Raw genomic sequence first — 18,159 nt, 5'->3', positions numbered from 1 at the left:
GTGTTGTGAAGCATGCAAAAGTCGCGCTTTGATGCGATTTTGTTATGGGGGGATTTTGTTACTTAGGGGTAGGTCTTAAAATGCGTCTCTCATTGCTGCTAAAGCAAGCTGAGTAGTCTGTTTCGCCTTAGCATCGTCAGTTTTGATTACAGGTGGTCTTGGTATTTAATTCGGAAGGGGAAGAAAATTCTCTAGGGCACTTTTCGATCTATTTGTGATGGCCTGGATCATGTATTGGCGAAACAGCTCCACGTCTTGGGATACTCCCCAGCTGTGCAGAAGGCACCATGAAATCTGGAGGGCGGCCTGGGCAGAATCATTATCTGCCATCCGTCTTAGCTGTAGAAACAGGTCCCTTGTAAACAGCTTATCTTTCACAAGATGGCTAAATGTCGGATCAAGAAGCTAGAACCTTGTGAGTTGGTTGACACAATATAACGGGCAAAGTGAAGGTTTCCCTTACGTTCGGGACTCCTGTTTTTTCGTCGGCATATCTTAACATCTTGTCGTCTTGAAAGCTCTCTCTGTCAACAGTTTCGAGCACTCTACACAGAGTATCTGTGTCTGGGCAACGAATGCTTAGTGTACGTTCATGGATAGATAGACGGACGTACCTCTCCAAATCATCGTCATAGCTGTCCACGATCTGTTCAAGAAACTTGGCCATGACATTCATGTCTCCCAACCGTTCCGCCGAAAATGAATTCAGTGTTCTTTCCATCAGCATGCGAATTATGGAGCCTTGAACGTTGGTGTAAGCGCAATTATTCCACTTCGACTTGCCTTTTGTGTCAACGTCTTGGAGATACTTTTCTCGCGCCTGGTCGTTCTCATACAAAATGGGAAGGTCAGACTGGTGTTGAGAATTTGCTCAATAGCGTGTTCAATTACGGTGTTTGGCTCTTGTAAATCTTCCATTAGAGAGGTTGAATAATTGGACTCGCCAACAGAAACTACCCGATAGTTTTCGTTGAATGGATCGTTCCCATCGAGGAATATTCTAGCTAAGAGGAGCCCAAAAGAATAAATATCAGTCCTTATGAGCCCCTCTCTACTAAGTTGTTTCTCTGATTCCGGGGTATCCCACGGAAAGGAGCGCTATGGAAGTGTCGTAGTCGTGCCATGTGGGATTTCGGAGAGAAGCACGCAGCTTCCAAGTTCGCAAAGTTGTGGGAAGTAATTGGAAAGTGGGTTAATTTCCCCTTCTTAGACTGCGCAGCAGAGAAGATTTTCCATTTTCACATCGCCATGTACAATGCCGGCATTATGAAGTGTAGCAAGAGCAGAAGCAAGCTGGGAAGCTAGACGCTTCTTTCGTTCCCAGCTGAGCACGAGTCTTGACCTTAGAATGTCGGTGAACTGAAGCCATTTTCGACCAGCAATCATGTGTCAATTTGGGTGTACCAGCTTGGCGCGCCACATGCCCCTGAACCATTCCTTGAGATTGCCGCTGCTGCCTATCTTCAGAAGCAACACGGGGTATTGGTGTATCTCCGCATAGCTTTTGGGCGACTCTTCAACATGAAACCCAATAATCCCCGGGAAGAAAGGAGACCTTTGGATGGCAGGATGAGAGAGAGTTAAGGCTTCTGTGACAAAGGCCGTCAATTGTTCGCTTGGATCTGGTGTTGCGAACTTGCTGCCGACGTTAAGAACTTTGGAAGCGATAATTGTACTAGCTTCTATGGTTCCTGTGATATTCGGCTGAAAGGCCCACGATAAATTGGCGTGTCTCTTGAGGAAGAAAGGCTTTACTGAGATATTCTGGTCTTCAAGAGTCAGTTCTCCCAAGAGGGCCAGCATCCCGATTGATCTGAAGAGATGATGTTTTGAAAACAGGTATCTTATGACCACCTATTATGCGAAAGAATCCTGCGTATGTTTTGTGGATTCTGCAGTGGCTTGCGGATGCAACGGTGCCCCTTGGCGACGCGATCTTGGGGTGACTCCGTCGAGATGCCGACCAGTTCTCTGACGAGCTGATTGAGTGGTTGTACCGGCTGATGGATGATGGCACATAGCTCCCGGCCGACCTATACGGCAAGAACATGATTGCTCTGGACATCAGCTGGATGTCTATGAAGGGGGCGTTGTCTGTATGGTTTCGTAGCAGAAGGCCGCTGTCCGAAAGATTCAGCGCCCATGCGAGGGCTACAAATTTCTACAGTTAGGACATATTATTTTATTGCAAGTCACCAATGTTATGCGTATGACAAGGGTCATCCTAATGTACAGCAGCTAAATGATCCACATGAGACCGACTAAGCCTGCATTTCATTGCGCATATCTCCTAGTAAGGCTGCCACAAAGCACCTCCAACACACCGATAAAAGGTGCATACAGCACACCAAGATGCTCTACCTTAGATACAGTCAGCACACCACTTTCCGTGTCCATTCAACGTGGAAGCCCTGTTCGCCCAAGCACTCTGCACACAAATCAACCTAGGTACCTGCCACATGCATGATGAAGTGTGGCGAGACGATCAATTGAAAAGTGATCCGCCTCCTGACTTACGGTGTATTTCAGAATACTTTCGCTGTGTAAAATGTTGTTTTTAGAACATACCAGATATCGTTCCTCCAATAGTCGGACCAAGCCCTTTCTCATCTGCGTGTTGCATCCATTCTCAGAGTCTCTTTTTGCTGACATGAACACAGGATCTGGGTCTTTGTGGAAAGGGATCTCCTAGAAATGGAGGCTGTGTCTCTAGGCATAGGGACATCGGGTCTCATTACTGTTGTGGAGGAGATATTTAAAATATCTCGCATCTCACATGATATAAAGAGCTTTCCAAGAGACATGGCCTCCCTAGCTATGCGGCTGGATCAAGAGACGGTCAAAGTCAATATTTGGTCCCTCCAGGCCCGCGCTCACTCTCGAGATACAGAGTCTCTTGCAAGCTCGAGTGCTGATGAGCTTCAAAAGGTCTTTCCGACCACTTGCTCGTTTTATCGAAGGAATTCGACAGAACCTGGAGGATGCCCACGCAATTTTGAGTAGTTATATTCCATGTACACTGCTCGACAAACACTCAGACGAACTTCGAAGTCCACCAAAAGCAGAGCTATCCGATGTCAACCATCGCCTTTTGAATGAGAAGCGTTTTGAATGGTGGAAATATAATGTTAGCACCCGAAAGGAAGTCCTGGCTGTGTCTAAGCCTTGGGGAATCTCGCAAAAGAGAGGCTAAAGGAAGCTATCCACAATCTCAAATACTGGAACGATGAACTGCTTTCACTTCTCAATCGACAAGACCTCGTTAGCATCAGCCTATGGCATTCAACGTTCTTCATGGCCAGTCATAACGGTGACCGGCGAGCCCTTGGAACGCTTAGTGATGCAGCCACTGCAACCACGGATGAAATAAACACCTCGGCTCGGCTGGCACTAGAAGTAATGGACTTAGAGAACACCAGGTTTACAACGCTTCACCCCTGGTACAAGCCGCATCTCATTTCGGACACAAACCCCAGCCATCATGTTGACTGGCTTAATTGCGCCAGTCTTACACCGGAGCAAAGAGAAATCGCAGCCAGTCGCATCAATTCTCTCTGTCAGCTGCTTTCCAACCAGATGCCCCAGGGCTTACTTACTCTCAAGCCTGTGGGATACGTCTTCAACCCGAAAAAGGAGTTATTCGGGATATTCTCTGAGGCAGAGAATGCGGGTAAGACAATCACCAGTCTTCGAAGCATCCTAGGCTCAAGCAAATACCGTCGGATTTCCTTGAACGAACGATACAATCTCGCGCGGCAGTTATGCCGCTCTTTCCTCGAATTCCACAAGTCGAGGTGGCTCCATAGAGGCTTCAACTCAAACTGCGTCAACCTTTGGGCCACAAGTGAGCGCGATATTTGCGACTTCGCGGCAATCACCGGGTTTCAATTTGCCCGACCAAAAGACGATGTATCCTTGGCGAATGCACAAACACGGGACGGCCTGATCTGGTACCATCACCCCGAGGTTCGATTGAATCACAAGATGGGCTCACGGAGCTACGTGCGATACACCTTGGTCCACGATATTTTCAGTCTAGGTGTGGTTCTACTGGAGATTGGGATATGGAAAAGGATCGTGGATGTGGAGTAATTACCGCATGAAGACTACTCTGTGGAAGCCATCCCGAAGGTGGCGTCGCAAAGACTTCCTCATCAAATGGGTCAACGATACGCGGAGATTATGTACAGCTGTCTTCAGGGAGGGGAACAAGCTATGGATCACGAAGATACCTGGGCCATCAGTTGGATGTTGTACAGAGTAGTTGAGCCTATGAATGCTTGCCATTGTGCATGAGACGCAAAACTCTTATCAAGCAATTTTGATTCAGAATCTTAGAACAGGCACCATACGTACTGCTTCATCCTGAAAGCGGCATTATTTGGTCCTCCCTCAAGAAGCTCGTTATATCTTCTATCCATGCGGGAGGCAATGTAGCACTGTATCTATGTTTCTCTTCCAGTCGATCCATAGACTCCTTCTTGCGAAGGCTGAAGAGCATGAAAATCATTCCCGCGGTAGCGTGGGGCTCACCTGAGCTGGTGGATGGAAACGGTCTTTACTCTTGATAATGGTCTTTCAACAACTCCATTCGCGCTATGCGTTTGTTGGATTATCGAGCATGACTTCGTATCATAACGTTGCGGTCTGCAGCGTTAAGTTAGTAGACTGGCATTTTTGGTTGAGCGAGAGCCAACCTTGTTTAACACGGATTAGAAAAATGACCAGAAGTTGGCCTGGATCATGACCCCCAATGCATCACACCTTGTGAAAGCATTAGTCCTATTGAATCTACACATAAAGTGTAGCTCACGCACGTCTTTGAGGCGTTTAAGTTTCTCGGACGTCTGACATGTATTGATCATTAGAACCATTCAATTCGGCGGTGAGAAGTATTTACGAACAAACGCATTATGGTTTTTCTATGTAATCATTCCAATATTAATCATCCACCTCATATACGGCGGCAAATGCCTGCGGGCCTACCTGGCGTGTGCTAGCCTTATCAAGCTATTCGGATGATTCCGCTGTTTGGCAGTTTATTTGCCTCATTTTGCTATAATTTCCAGATTGTTATTCCATGTCACACATCCTCGCCGATTTCACCCCAACTCGAATGCCCCCCGACAAACGTCCCGGTCCTTCACTGGAGCAAAGGTGACCCAGGATGACCCCAGCACTTGTGCTACAGTGCTCCAATCTCCGAGCTGTCCTGGCGGCCTAAAATTGGATTCGGTTTGGGCTCTTGAAGCCGTCTATGACTGATGTGCAGGACTTTGAATCCCGGATGAGGGTCGGTTGGACGCGGGGAAATGCTCTCATAGGCTCGAGATGCATCCTGTGGAAAAGCAGGGCTCGCAGTATTCTGACAATGACAAGGTCAAGTTTGGTGTCCCATGCACAGTTTTGTGCTTGTACTTTCATGCTGGAGGACGTGCAAGCAAGTGGGTAGTTTGCTGGTTGAGGTCAGAGGCAGGTTCCGTGATGCAGTGTCAGCAAGTATGGGTAAGGTATAGCAGGGAGAAGCAAACGGTCGTGCCGGCAGTGTCACGAGCGAAGAGGAGAGTCGCTGCAGCCTACTGAGCTAGAAGCTTGTTGCTTGAGCTCGACGATGCAATGAGTTTGCGGATTAATCCGCGAACCTGCGAATCTGGCCGAAGCAATATGCGTGTATGAGTCTGATAAGATCTTGGTAATATTTAGAAAGGCTGCATGATTCCTTTCTATTCCCACCTCATCAAGGTATATTATGTCTTTGAATGCAGGTCTGTAAGTGGATGTTGGTGCTTGAATATTTGCTGGAGATAGAGGAGTATCATCTTCTTCGGCTCTATGGGCCCTAGAGTGGCGTCCGGGAATCCTGATCAGTATTTTATGCTTCCTCCGACCAAGAACCGTCGACTGTGGCCACTCTTCCGACATGGTCTGGATCCTTGATGGGTTGAAAGATCTCCGCCGGTGGTGAAGCTCCTGGTTGATTGACAAGTGTTCCAATGATGCCCTTCGAGTACCGCTTCTACGCGTTGCTACGTTGGCTAGGTGTGCGACAGAAAACGGGGATACCGCGGCAAATGCAGTTGTTTACGACCCCGAGCAACAACAATGTCGCCGCGTAGTCTATGCCTACTGCATCTGATATGTAGGTAAGCAATATTAAAAAAGCGCCACTGACTTAATTGAACAATAAGGCTTGACTGCTGCGCCAAAGCAACGAATGGAATTGGTACGAAAGCCGATGGTGCTAGCAGGCGATAGGACCTTGGTGTGCTGCGTCGTTGCAGACAGCGGCATAAATCTTGAACTCCCTCAAAATATTCTTGATATCTCCTTTGCGGGAGGCAAAGGAGCACTGCATCTATGCTTCCCTTCCAGTCGAACAAAAAGCATATGGACCCAACTTTAAATTCGTCATAGAAGCACGACTTCACGACGCCCATGTCCAAATGGAAGTATGCCACAGTGGACGACCGCAGTGACAGCCCAAACGATTCTTTTACGGGTGGAATGAGAACATGCTTCAAATCAAGACTCTCTGGCGTATCATTCTCGTCGTCAACATGCAATTTCACTTAATCAACGCAGTCTTGCCGTATCAGCATGCGCAGGTGGTTCTGAACAAAACTTCGATCCGATACTGAATACATTCGGCAATATAACAAATGGTGCTCATGTCCTTCCTGGTATGCGCTGACTCTTTTGTTTTCCTCGTCGTGTCCATCGGGATCTGGCCTTGCTGAGGGGACGTTCGAGAGCAGCTTGACGTCCGACCGATGGAGTACCTCTTTGGAACCACCCTGCCAAGCGACATTTTTCCACAGATCGCTTCGTCATCTAGGGGCGTCGTTGCGATCCTCGAGGACAAGTTTCAACTTTATAAGGCGGACTGGAAGATTTTCCTTCTCTTCCTGTAAGTCTTCACTTTCAATATCAGATTAAATGATGACGAAGAGTCCCGCCATAGCTTCTTCGTTGACACATGCCGAACATCGTCCCCGTTCCGAAGAACCGGAGTGTCGCAACTTATTGGGATGCGTCTGGTCTCCATAAAGTCCATTCAGAGGTTTTTAATTTGGGAGCGACCTGCAATACTCGACCTCGGACGTAGTGCAATTAAGGAGGGGCTGAAAGACGTCCACCCGTATGAGAGCGACGGCACTGAAAGGCTTCCAGGCTTCCGGGAAAAAGACGTCCCGATGTATCAAGTGGCAATATTGATGGTTTGGATTAGGTTGAAATCCATGCTACCTGGACCTTTCTGTATGCTGCAGTGGCTTTTCTAGGGTTGAAGAGAAGTGATGTGCTGCTTGACTTCGTCCTGCGCCCCGGCTCGAGAACCATGTATTCCGTCGCCGGGCATTGGGTGGGGCCGGGGCCGGGGCCGGGGCCGGCTGGGTGGGCCCCACTGCGCCAGTGGCCCATCGCGCTGACCCAGAGAGTTGCGCACCATGAAGGGGGATGGAGGTACATTCAGCCCGGATCAATCCGCCAGCCCACGATAACGTCGCAAAATCCCCCAATCGACTGAGATCGGCCTTTTCAAGTCTTATGCAAAACACAGGCTTTTGAACATGTTCGGGTGGCGAGTACTGAGTTTGCACTATACGCCATACCAACTGTACCGCCAAAACCGAAGTGCACATTTTCGAAGAGAACTGAGCACATCTTGCGATCCCATAACACTACAACGTCGCATGAATTTTTGCAGAGTCGTTTCCTTCATAAAGCATCGACACGAGTATGTCTATGTACAGCAAGGAATGTCCGATAAAATGGATGATTGTTCCGGCTAGAATCGTTGACTTTCGATCTTCTGGCGATCGCACCGTCGGGTACGTACCACATGTGCACAGACCACCACATCCCCACCAACGATTGAACCACCAGCCCGCCGCGCTTCCAGCCATTGGACACCAAAACGGCGCCTCACTGAAAACACCCTGGCTGTGGCTGTGGCAGTTATCCCAACCATCATTTCTCAGATGCGACCAGTTTTTAACCGATTGAAATGTCAATGGATTCCTTCAAAGCACTTCAACAGATCTTCGGTTGACTCAGACAGTCGTGCTCTACTGCACGTCGTCATGGCCACTTTTGCTGGGCTTCAGGCAATGCGTCAAGCAGTGCACATGCTCCCCTCCCCACCGAAACCTTGTGCATTGTGTCCGAACACGTCCTCCCCTTCCTGAACGGCTGCGACAACTTGTGGCGGTGAAGAGGGCGGCTCTCTCTGTTGCCTCATCCCCCAAAGAAATCAAAGCGAAGATTGAATGGAGGGAGCTTCTTCGCTCCTCCTAGGGTGGCTGCGGACTGCCGCACTCCCCTTTACACAAGAAATCATCGTGCATTGCCCAAACCACTGCAGAAGCACAATTTTCGGGCATTCTCAGTTACCCTTTTTCCGACGTCATATGACTACGCTTTCGCGAATAGCTCGATACGTACGATCTGGCTCCAACTGAGAAATATGCTACAGAAAGCAGTGAGATCAGGGCTGTGGAATACCATACTTCTAGATCGCGTGCATCGGCCTAAGTGACGAAAGTTTGAATCGAAGTGTGTCGGAACAAGAATGATGCCGTGCCACAGGCCTGAAATTGCTGATTTCAGCAATGCCTCTATCATCTGGGTGCATGCTGTACGCGTCGATTTACCCACTTTTGAAGTTGCAGCTGCCGGCCACGAGCGCTATCGACACTGGAGGCTCCGGCGCGGCTTTGCAGCTTTGCGGCCATCGGCAACGCGGGTGGGGCGTGCGCACCGGACGCGCCGGCCGACTCCGGCGCGAATGGCGGGTTGCCTACTCCATGCAGCATGCGCAAAGACTCCTGCGCATATGGCTACGCGTCAATCTACCGTTTCGCACTCGGAATCCGCGGGCGGGCGGGTGAAAGGAGTAGATCAAGGACCCTCCCGCGCACCACATTCCGACGAAGGCTCGCCCAGCCGGACGACGATCCAATATGACAACATCAGTTTCTGCGACTTTACTCCTCCTCGTCGAGCAAATGAACGCCAAATCGCCTCATTGTACTACCATTCTGAGCAAAATCAAGAACAAAATGCACAAACACGGTGGTTGTTGCTGTTGTGTGTGTTGACAAATGTCAGAGTCATAGTGTTGAGGCCGCAGTACCCTGCTGTGCTCGGTTCCTCAACATTGAAGCGTCGCCATTTTGTAGGCCTCCGGTCAAATGTGAATTTTCAACGACGAATAAATCAATCTTAATCAGCTCTATTCACTGAGTTAATTCAAACTTTTGCTGAATGTGAACAGGCTGAGATATGCAACCATCTGATACGACAGAGTCGATAACTTGAAGCGGCCTGACTGACTGGAGGGTGATGACTGGATCGTATGCATCCAGTTGTGCGCGGCGTGACGAGACTTGAAATATGGCATAATGTGCGTAAATTTACTCACTCGACTAGATCATCGTTGTTTTCTAGTTAATGAACAAATGAGTTGACGATCAAGATCAGTCCAAAAATAGGAGTCGACAATCGATAAAAATTCAGTATCACTCTGTCCTTCCAGCATGATGTCTTCCCCGTGCTTACGAAAGTAGCTCTCCTTTTCTAGCTACTGCTCTGTGTGCCCTTCACCTACCCATTGCGTGAATGTGCAGGAAGTGAGAGGTGTCGATCTGCTTACAGGTATCAAGTATCAAACCTAAGAGTTTGATTATGGCGCAGAACAAACGCTGGCGGCATGGCTAACACGAGCAAGTCGAGCGAAGGCATCCGCCGTCAACTTCTGATGCTCATTCTTACGACTTTGCGCATCAGTGATGTCGGTCTGCTTGACGAATGCTTGGTGCCGTGTTGCCCTACAAAGGGTTGCAACTTTGCTAAATGGCATCGGGAGCCTCGCCGCCTCCGTATCGCACATCCAATCGACCGGCGGCCTGATGCGTATGGAAGCGAACCTGCTCGGCCACGACGTATCGCTGGGGTTGGACGTGCCGGAAGGCGATGCCGATCCGCTACCGGCTGTTCCCTAAATGCCGTCGGCCCCGCTTCTTCGTGGCCAGGAACAGAAGATGGCGGGGCCGCTGTGACCGTCGCGGTGCTGATGGCCAACGGCAGCGGCTTGCGGGCGATGACATTTGCCATCGGGGTCATTGTGCTACTGATCTGCCCTTGCTACTTGGCCGAGATGGCCATGGCGCCGCTCGACTGGGGCGGCATCGCCATCAGCCTCGTGATGCCACTAATCCCGAACGGCATGGCCCTGAGGACCACTGTGGGCATCATTGGTGCTGCCGTGACGCCGCATGCCCTCTGTCTATGTGTATTCCAGCCTTTGACGGCCGGTAATCTCGAGCTGGCCGCGCCGGGTCGTCACCGTAGCGCCGCCCTTCGTGGTGGTGCGTGGGGGGTGGACTCGATCCGGCGATCAATTAGCAATAGGTCTATGTTTAAAGTTCCACTTGCTGTAATGTTTGACGGATTGTGCAGTCGTCATTATCCACCCAGGCTCTGTCGTTTGCAATCTGAATGCGTAGGACATAGTTGCAAACGGGTTTCAGAAGGCAACGTTGATGCAGTGCTGCTACCACAAGCTTGACAACCCACTTGACTACATCGCTCTACCAGCCATTAACCGTCTAATTGTTCAGGTTCTACATGCGGTCAATAAAAGGTTTTACTAGACTGGGCATATGTCTTCATCCATTCTTCATTTTTCCATTCAGCGTTCAGTTGCTTACTCAAGGGGTGCCGCTCGGGAAGCTTCTATTCTCGGAAATGGCCGTTGAAATTTATAGCCGTGCTGTTCACTTGCAAACCGAAGAATTTCAACGTGGTTTCATGTTGAATGGACCACTTGCCGTTCTTCATTAATGTTGGTCAATCTTGATCACCAGACCGGGCCAAGGCTTGATGCTGTTAGAGGCCTGCTGGTGGCCATGATCGCAGAGCTAGCACGTCCAGGAGCCCTCGATCTTCAGGTTGGAAATAGCATTGAGTTGTGCAGCGTCCTCGGGTCGGGTCTCTTTGTCCGCGCTCAATCAGAGACTCGGCCACCGTGCAGCAGCTCCACGACGCGGTACTTCAGGAAATCAAAAGTGTAGCTCTCTGAGCCTGAGCGTGAGTCCTCGCCAAAGGCCCAGCCATCTGGAAGGACATTTACGTGGAGCGTTGTCTGCACACTCCCTCGCAGCCAGCCTTCGCACAGCTGCATGAGAAGTCTGGCCGTCACACATTTTATGAAGAATTCTTTTGTGAATTTTTATATAACTAAGGATATATAAGAGGTCCCCCTTACTCTAACTACCCCCTATATATCTAACTACTTTTATTAACTACTACTATACTATAGTAATTATATATATATCTTTAAGTTTTTTTAATAAAATACTATACTTTAATAATATAAAATACTTAATTTAATTAATATTATATAATTTATTTATTTTAAAGTTTATTTTAATATATTTAAAATATCTCTATATTTTAGTTTAATAATATATTATTTTATTTAAATATATTAGTAAAAAGTAATAATATATTTAATATATTATTAAACTTTATATTAAAGAACTAAGTTATATATATAAAAATCTATATACTTTATTTTAGTTCTTTTAAATAATTATAAAGAAACTATTATTACTTTTAAAGTAATAATAAATAGTATTAATATAGTATAGTAATAATATTTTAATATTAAAGGAGTAATAAGTTATAGTAGTATAAAAAAAGAGATACTTACTCCTTATAATTAAAGTAATTTATATTCTCTTTATATACCCCTATAAGTAGCTATAGAGGTTTCTCTATAAAGCCTAGGCTATCCTAGCTTTTAATTATTTCTTTGTGAGAGTTATATAGTAGTTAATAAGGTGCGCCTCTAAGCGGCAAACTACAAAGAAGAAAACTTAGAAGGGAAGAAAGATCTAGCCGTCACACCACCATGACGTTCTCCTGACACCTCTGCGGGGCCAGCTGTTGCTGAGCGAAATGCTTGATCCCAATGGCGCGTCTTTGAACAACACCGCCACGGCAACCGAGTCAAATAAGCTTCGTGTACTTCATCGCCAGTACTAATGGTGATGGGGTTGCGCCAGGTCGGGCGCCGGTAGGCCGGAGCTCGACAGGGGAAATCGGGGATTCCTCGCACTGCTGCGAGTGACCCCTTAACCAGTCCGTCGATTGTGGAGATATCTTTGAAATAATACGCAACCATCTTGAGACAAAGTTTCAATAAGACCCCAAAAGTTAAATCTTCCGCCGAGTGTGAGGCAGTGGAGTGGTTTACATTTTGTTGGCTGACAGTCGGCGGCAAATCGTAGGGCGAAGTTCCCTCGGGCTTCAAAAATGTTTCCAAACGGCCAAATTCACGGTGCACACATCGTTGCTCTTCGATTCCAAGACCAAGTAATTCGTCAAAAGAATCGTTCGTCGTCAATAGCGCGCAACGCATCATCGTCGACATTGATAGAAGATAAGATGGCGAGGAAATCAGTGTAAACGCGGGCAACATCGATCTTCATCGGGAATGAGGAATGTAGTTGTGGTATTATATTTCTTGAAGAGTTTCAGGGGCTTCAAGAGTCTACGCACTGCAACGATGATGGCAACTAAGCCCCGGGAGATAATTGATGTGCTTTTCTCGCGGCTATGGGAGCTAAACCATTCGGCGACCGCATCAATTCCGGCGGAGATGCAGCAAAGTGAATCTATTTGTGGACAATGTATTAGAACCAGTCCAAGCTACAAATCAGATATCGTGGAAGATGTGTACTAGTGGGCACCATGTAACTGCTGGCCTTCTTTCAGGGTGACCCTCCGTCTTTTTCCTGTCCCGGCAACGTGATCAGAACCTTCTCGTTAATCAAATGTTTACTTAGGCCCATCAATGTCGTGTCGGAATTGTTTTCGGAACCCGACACAGGCTTCGTCTTCACTTCGCATGAATTTCTCGTGAAGCGCTCTTTCTTCGTTTGTTATCAGCCCAGATCTGAAAAATCGAAACACCATAGGAGAAGCGCTGAGGCTTCGGCTAGTTACGTATGGCGTGCCAGGTGGCTTGCAACCAATTCTTCCTACCTATTTGACGATTCAACCTTTATAAACAATTCCGCCTTTGTAAATAATTCGACCTATCCAGGTAACATGCCCAATTTGACGGATATTATCCCATATTTTCCTGTGAAAACTAAGAGATGAAGACACCAGTATGCAATTCTGTATTATCGCACGCCAACTTATCAACACCGTTTCCGACCCTGTCCGCCTCTCTTGCCCGCCACGTTCACGAGCAGGCTCAACTGTTCAATATGATGAATTGCCTGTGACGTGCTATATCCACTGAAGGGTCTATCCGATCGAAGAACTGTGTCGGTCGCCCTACAACACCGCGCTCGCTACCCTTCACCTCCAACCACCCTAGCCAACTATCGTCAACTCAGACAACCCAGTTCCCGCACAGTTGTCTCAAGCTCTGGCCAGCCTCAACCTGGGCTTCGTTCTTCTTCGTAACCTTGTCTCTAATCATCCGAAGCTTCCTATCGCTCTTGGACTCAACAGCCCAGCCCCTTGTTGGCCATTTCCAGCCCGATCCCTTGTCGTCAACATCGTTGTCCCTGGCCGCAGTAGCAGAAGCCCGGTCCTCCTCATCGAGAACGGCGACGTGCACGAGCGCGAAATAGATCTCGGCGTCATATCTGTCCCTCTGCGCCTGGCTCTGCAGCAGAAACAACACGACGCGGTCCGCGAGGGCCAGCTTGTCGAGTTGAACCCGGTAGTGCTCGGGGCAGAGGCTAGGAGCCGCCGCGCACGTGTTGGTAGCAGCCTTGCTCTCTCTTTGTATCTTTTGAAGCGCTTGCACTATGTCCGATTTGCTGGCATCCGGGGACACATCCAGGAACTCGTACATGGTCATGTGTCTGTTGTAAACCGTGTACATGTCCTTCTGCAGGTTGCATCCAGCCTCTATAGACATTGTAAGCATGTATCATCTCGACCCGCCACCGAAGCACGCATTACTTACCGAGCGTTTCATCGTATGGAGAGACAATGTTGGGGAGGAGACTGCTCATGGCTGCTTCGGTTGGCGAGGAACTCCAGTAAACAAGACCTACAAGACATGCCAGGATGGCAGTGACGTACGTGTAGTTGATCGGCATCTTGCGCTTGTTAGATGATGCAGTTGTGGAACAATGGGGCAGAAAGTTCAGGGAGGTGTCAGCCACGGGTATTTGTAGAAAAGGCCCCGAGTGCTGTCAACCTCAAAACTTAACAAAAAGAACCCGACAAGTTTCGGGCTGTCTTTCATACAACAGAGAGGCAGTGACGGGAACTTTTTCGCCTCACTGGTCTTGAAAGAATATTCAACCCAGTACAAAAACCGTCCCTGCTGTCATTTGAATATCTGATATCTGATGCTATCTGAGTTCCGACCAACAAAGAAATCAAAAGAGCAAGTGCCCGCCCTACTCGCCTCGTAATCTACAAGTTGTACTGGACCGCAAAGTGGCCCGCAATCTGGCCCTTGACATCCCGGACCATCTTCACCACGTCGTTCCGCACGAGCCTTTCGGATTCCGCATGCTCGTCGCCATCCTGCACAAGCCTGCCTTCCTTGGCGGCCATGGAAATGACCAAGCTGCCCAATCCCTTCGACAGCCTCCAGCCAACCTTCTGCAGGAGGTCCACGTCCTCGCTGGCCTTGGACATGAGGGCATCAATCTCGATGAGGCAAGTCTCTATGATCTTGCAAAAGGCATACATGGAATCCGACGCATGGCTCAGAGACACACCATCGCTCAAAGCGTTGACGCCCGTTGTCTCCCCTGTCTGCTGCCTCGATTGAAGGAAATTGCCTGCGCCGCAGGATATGGACCGGCTCTCGCTCATGTGGCCGTGTATCTCTTGCAGGTCCCTGAGGATCAAGGCGATGATGCCAACCTGCCGCTCCACAGCCCCGCGGAGCCGGCCGACACTCTGATGCACCTTGACAGACCGCGGTCTGGTCTTCCCGGGTTCGGCGTGGCGGAACCACCGTCGAACCTTTAGCAAGATCGCGGCCGGCGTTGTCGCGGAATCCTCCTCGAGGCTGTCGCGGGCCGCCTGCTCATCCGCCTTGTCCCACATGTCGGCGAGGGCAGCCAGTTGGTCCGACTCCCACGAGACGTTGAAGAAGAAGCCCGCCATCTCCGCCTCCCACGTGCGCTTCGTGTCCATCCACTGGTTCTGGGCAGAGCCCCACGAGCCCGAGACCTTCTGAACTTCGAAGGTGAGCATGGGCTTTTCCTGCCCAAACAGCTCGTCGGACAACGTGTCGATGAGGAACGTGGCATGGCTCGTGGACACCTCGAAGCTCACCCCGGTGCCGGAGACCACAACCCCGAGGACCATGGGCACCTGGAGCACTCGCGTCGAGTTGTCCGTAAGGCGGATTCCCGGCGGGTCGTTGGTTTTGGGGGCTGAGGAGGGAGAAGAGGAGAGGAAACTAGGCAGGGACGGGAGCGTCGGGAGCGCCGGGAGTCCCGAGAAGGTCCAGGTGGCGGCGGCGGAGCTGACCGCCAGTAACCAAGACACGTTTTCGACGATGAAAAAGATGATGGGGCCAAGCTTTTGAAAGAACCAGGCGACAAGCGCGAGAGCGGAAAGGACGATACCGCCGTAACAAATCCACGGACCCCAGACGTAGATGGTGACACAAATCTTCCACGGACCCGAGACGCAGACGCTCACACAAATCTTCCATAGGCCAGCCAGCAGAGGCGCAATGCTTGGAGGTGACGGCGGCGAGAGGACTGTGTTATTCGGTTTCTGCTGCGGCTCTCTGGTCTCTGGCTCTGGTTCCGGCTCCGGCTCTAGCTCTGGCTCCGGCTCTAGCTCTGGCTCTGGCTCCGGGACTTTTCGCGCTGGAGGAGGCGCTCGGAACTGTGGCTCTCTCGGCGGCGGCTTGTTCTGAGATGTATCGCTGGGCCTGCCCAACGGTCTGCAATTAAGGCTTTCGTAAAAGCTCTCCATGGCAAGGAAAATACGTGCGGTGGCGGGAGATGGGATGGGTAGAGGTTGGCTGACTGACCAGGCGAGGGTTGATGATGTTGCCCATCCTCCTAATTCACATCGAAGCATCTCGCACTAGTCTTTTGTACCCCTCGGCGGGCAGCAGACAATAGGATTGACTCGTTTCGGCGCGGGAACCCGTCCATGAGCGATGAGACGAGCTGCTTTTGGCCTCGCCTCATTTGGCCGGCTTCTACCTTGAATCCTGGTGAAAGCTTGTGTTCGGCGTTTCAAGCCGCCATGAATATCTCAAAAGAGGGAGAAAGAGGGCTGAAGTGTCGGTTTCTGACTATGAGCAGTCACATCGGCCGTCGACCGCCGGTCGCTCATGTTAAAAAGTGATAGGCATGTGCGCTTGGACGTTTTGCCGCTGCGATGTGAGCCGTCATGGTTTTGGTGCAAGATACAGCCATCGAACAAGACAGATGCCGTCGCCATAAGGGGTTCGTCAGTGCCAGCGCAGCATACCAATTAATCAAGTCAAAACTGAGGCTCGAGATTGGCTGATTAAATGACTTTTCGCGATACTTTTAATTATTTTAACTAATTTGATTTAATTTAATTCAAATTACCTAAATAGGAAGTTAGTAAAGCTCTTATAATATTCTTAGAAAGTCTAAACTTATATTATATAATAATCTAAGGTTATATAGCTTTCTATTAACCTTTCTACTTAAAGTAGTAGCTACTAATAGTAATATTACTACTTTAAATCTAGTTCTAGAGGTATTAGGTTTTCTTAAGCTATAAGGGCTTTATTAATAGCTTCTATAATATTAGAACTAACTTAGTAAAGCTAAATACCCTCTTATAGTCTATTATTATTACTAAGATAGCAAAGATATTAAAAGTAAGTTTACTAAGCGTTAGGAAGGTCTATTAATATAAAATCTACTACTAAATAAGGTTATTAATAAGCTTAGTAATTAAGAAGCTAAAGTATTACTTTAGTTTATTAGTTTTATTAATAGTAGTATTATAAGCCTTACTATTTAACTATTAATAATATTTAGAGTCTTTAGCTTTTAGGGTAATAGTAAGTAATAAAAAAATAGCTTACTAAAGCTCTAGATAAGGTTAATAATTAATAAGGTTAGATCCTTTAGTATACTATTATTCTTAATACTCTTAAAGTCCTTTTTAAGTATTATAAAGCTATCTATAAGTCTTTAGTATATTCTAGCGTTTTGTAAACTATTATAAGCTTTAGCTAAGATATAAAATTACTATAGTAGTATAGAGGGGAGACTTTATAAGCTTAATATAGTATTTATTAAGTACTTATTAACTATTAATAATTAATAAATATAAGTAGCTATAAGAGTTAAAAGTGTTATATTAGGGGTGTTATAAGGGTATATAATTAGACTAAGTATAAGTTAGAATGCTATTAATTAATAAGGCTTATAAAGCTGCTACTAAGGCTCTTCAAGAGTATTATAATGCTTTTATAAGTTAAGATAGTTATTATAACTAATTCTAAATAAGTTAAGTAGTTATAAAGTTAATTTCCTTATTAGTAGGGGTATTATAGAGCTTATACTAGTTCTTAAGTTAATCTAAGAGGTATTTTATACTTATTAAAACCTCTTAGAGTTAACTATACCTATTACCTTTACTTTAGCCCTTATATCTCTTAGTCTACTTATAGAGCAGCTTAAATATATTATTTAACTCTATAAGGATCTATTAGTCCTTATTAGTGAGGGTATCCTCACTAAGGATATAATCTATAGTATACTTAAAGCCCTAAGTATAAAGTATATAACTATTAATCTAGCTATATTTAAGTAAAGCATACTTAACTATTATATATATTAAGTTTTATTAAATAATATTATTTAGTATTAAGTTTAGCTTTTATAATAACTCCTCCTATAAAGTAAAGGTCTTATTATTATTATTAGCTTTATTACTAATAAATAGAAAGCTTTTAGATTATTATAGTGATAATCTAATATGCTTAATAATGTTCTAAAGCTTACTAATAAAGCCTTTTTACTTCTAATAGGTTAGGTCTTCTTAAGTTCTATTAGGACTAAGAAGGAAGTTAAACTTCTCCTTAAATACTTTATTATTAACACTATAAATAATAGTATAACTAATAAGGTTAAGGATATAATTATAGTATTAAATTTA

The 18,159-nt window shown here is 47.2% G+C and overlaps 3 protein-coding genes across 3 annotated transcripts; 1 reads left to right on the top strand and 2 right to left on the bottom strand.

The window, feature by feature from the left end:
- Nucleotides 1-10,156: 10,156 nt before the first annotated feature.
- On the top strand, nucleotides 10,157-10,505 carry CGCS363_v015029 (uncharacterized protein; the record flags this gene model as incomplete). The annotated part of the gene is made up of 2 exons (XM_036646878.1): nucleotides 10,157-10,367; nucleotides 10,459-10,505. 2 exons carry the CDS (start codon nucleotides 10,157-10,159, stop codon nucleotides 10,503-10,505), a joined length of 258 nt encoding a protein of 85 aa, XP_036487909.1.
- Nucleotides 10,506-13,408: 2,903 nt separating this feature from the next.
- Nucleotides 13,409-14,129, bottom strand: CGCS363_v015028 (uncharacterized protein; the record flags this gene model as incomplete). Its single annotated transcript, XM_036646877.1, has 2 exons — nucleotides 13,409-13,935; nucleotides 13,994-14,129. The coding sequence occupies 2 exons, from the start codon at nucleotides 14,127-14,129 to the stop codon at nucleotides 13,409-13,411; spliced, it is 663 nt and encodes a 220-aa protein (XP_036487908.1).
- A 322-nt stretch (nucleotides 14,130-14,451) lies between these two features.
- On the bottom strand, nucleotides 14,452-15,981 carry CGCS363_v015027 (uncharacterized protein; the record flags this gene model as incomplete). Its single annotated transcript, XM_036646876.1, has 1 exon — nucleotides 14,452-15,981. One exon carries the CDS (start codon nucleotides 15,979-15,981, stop codon nucleotides 14,452-14,454), a length of 1,530 nt encoding a protein of 509 aa, XP_036487912.1.
- Between the last annotated feature and the right edge of the window lie 2,178 nt (nucleotides 15,982-18,159).

Source organism: Colletotrichum siamense, assembly GCF_013390195.1.
Source record: "Colletotrichum siamense strain Cg363 chromosome Unknown KSG_Cg363_contig11, whole genome shotgun sequence".
NCBI lineage: Eukaryota > Fungi > Ascomycota > Sordariomycetes > Glomerellales > Glomerellaceae > Colletotrichum > Colletotrichum siamense.
This window is presented reverse-complemented; position numbering and strand designations above follow the sequence as displayed.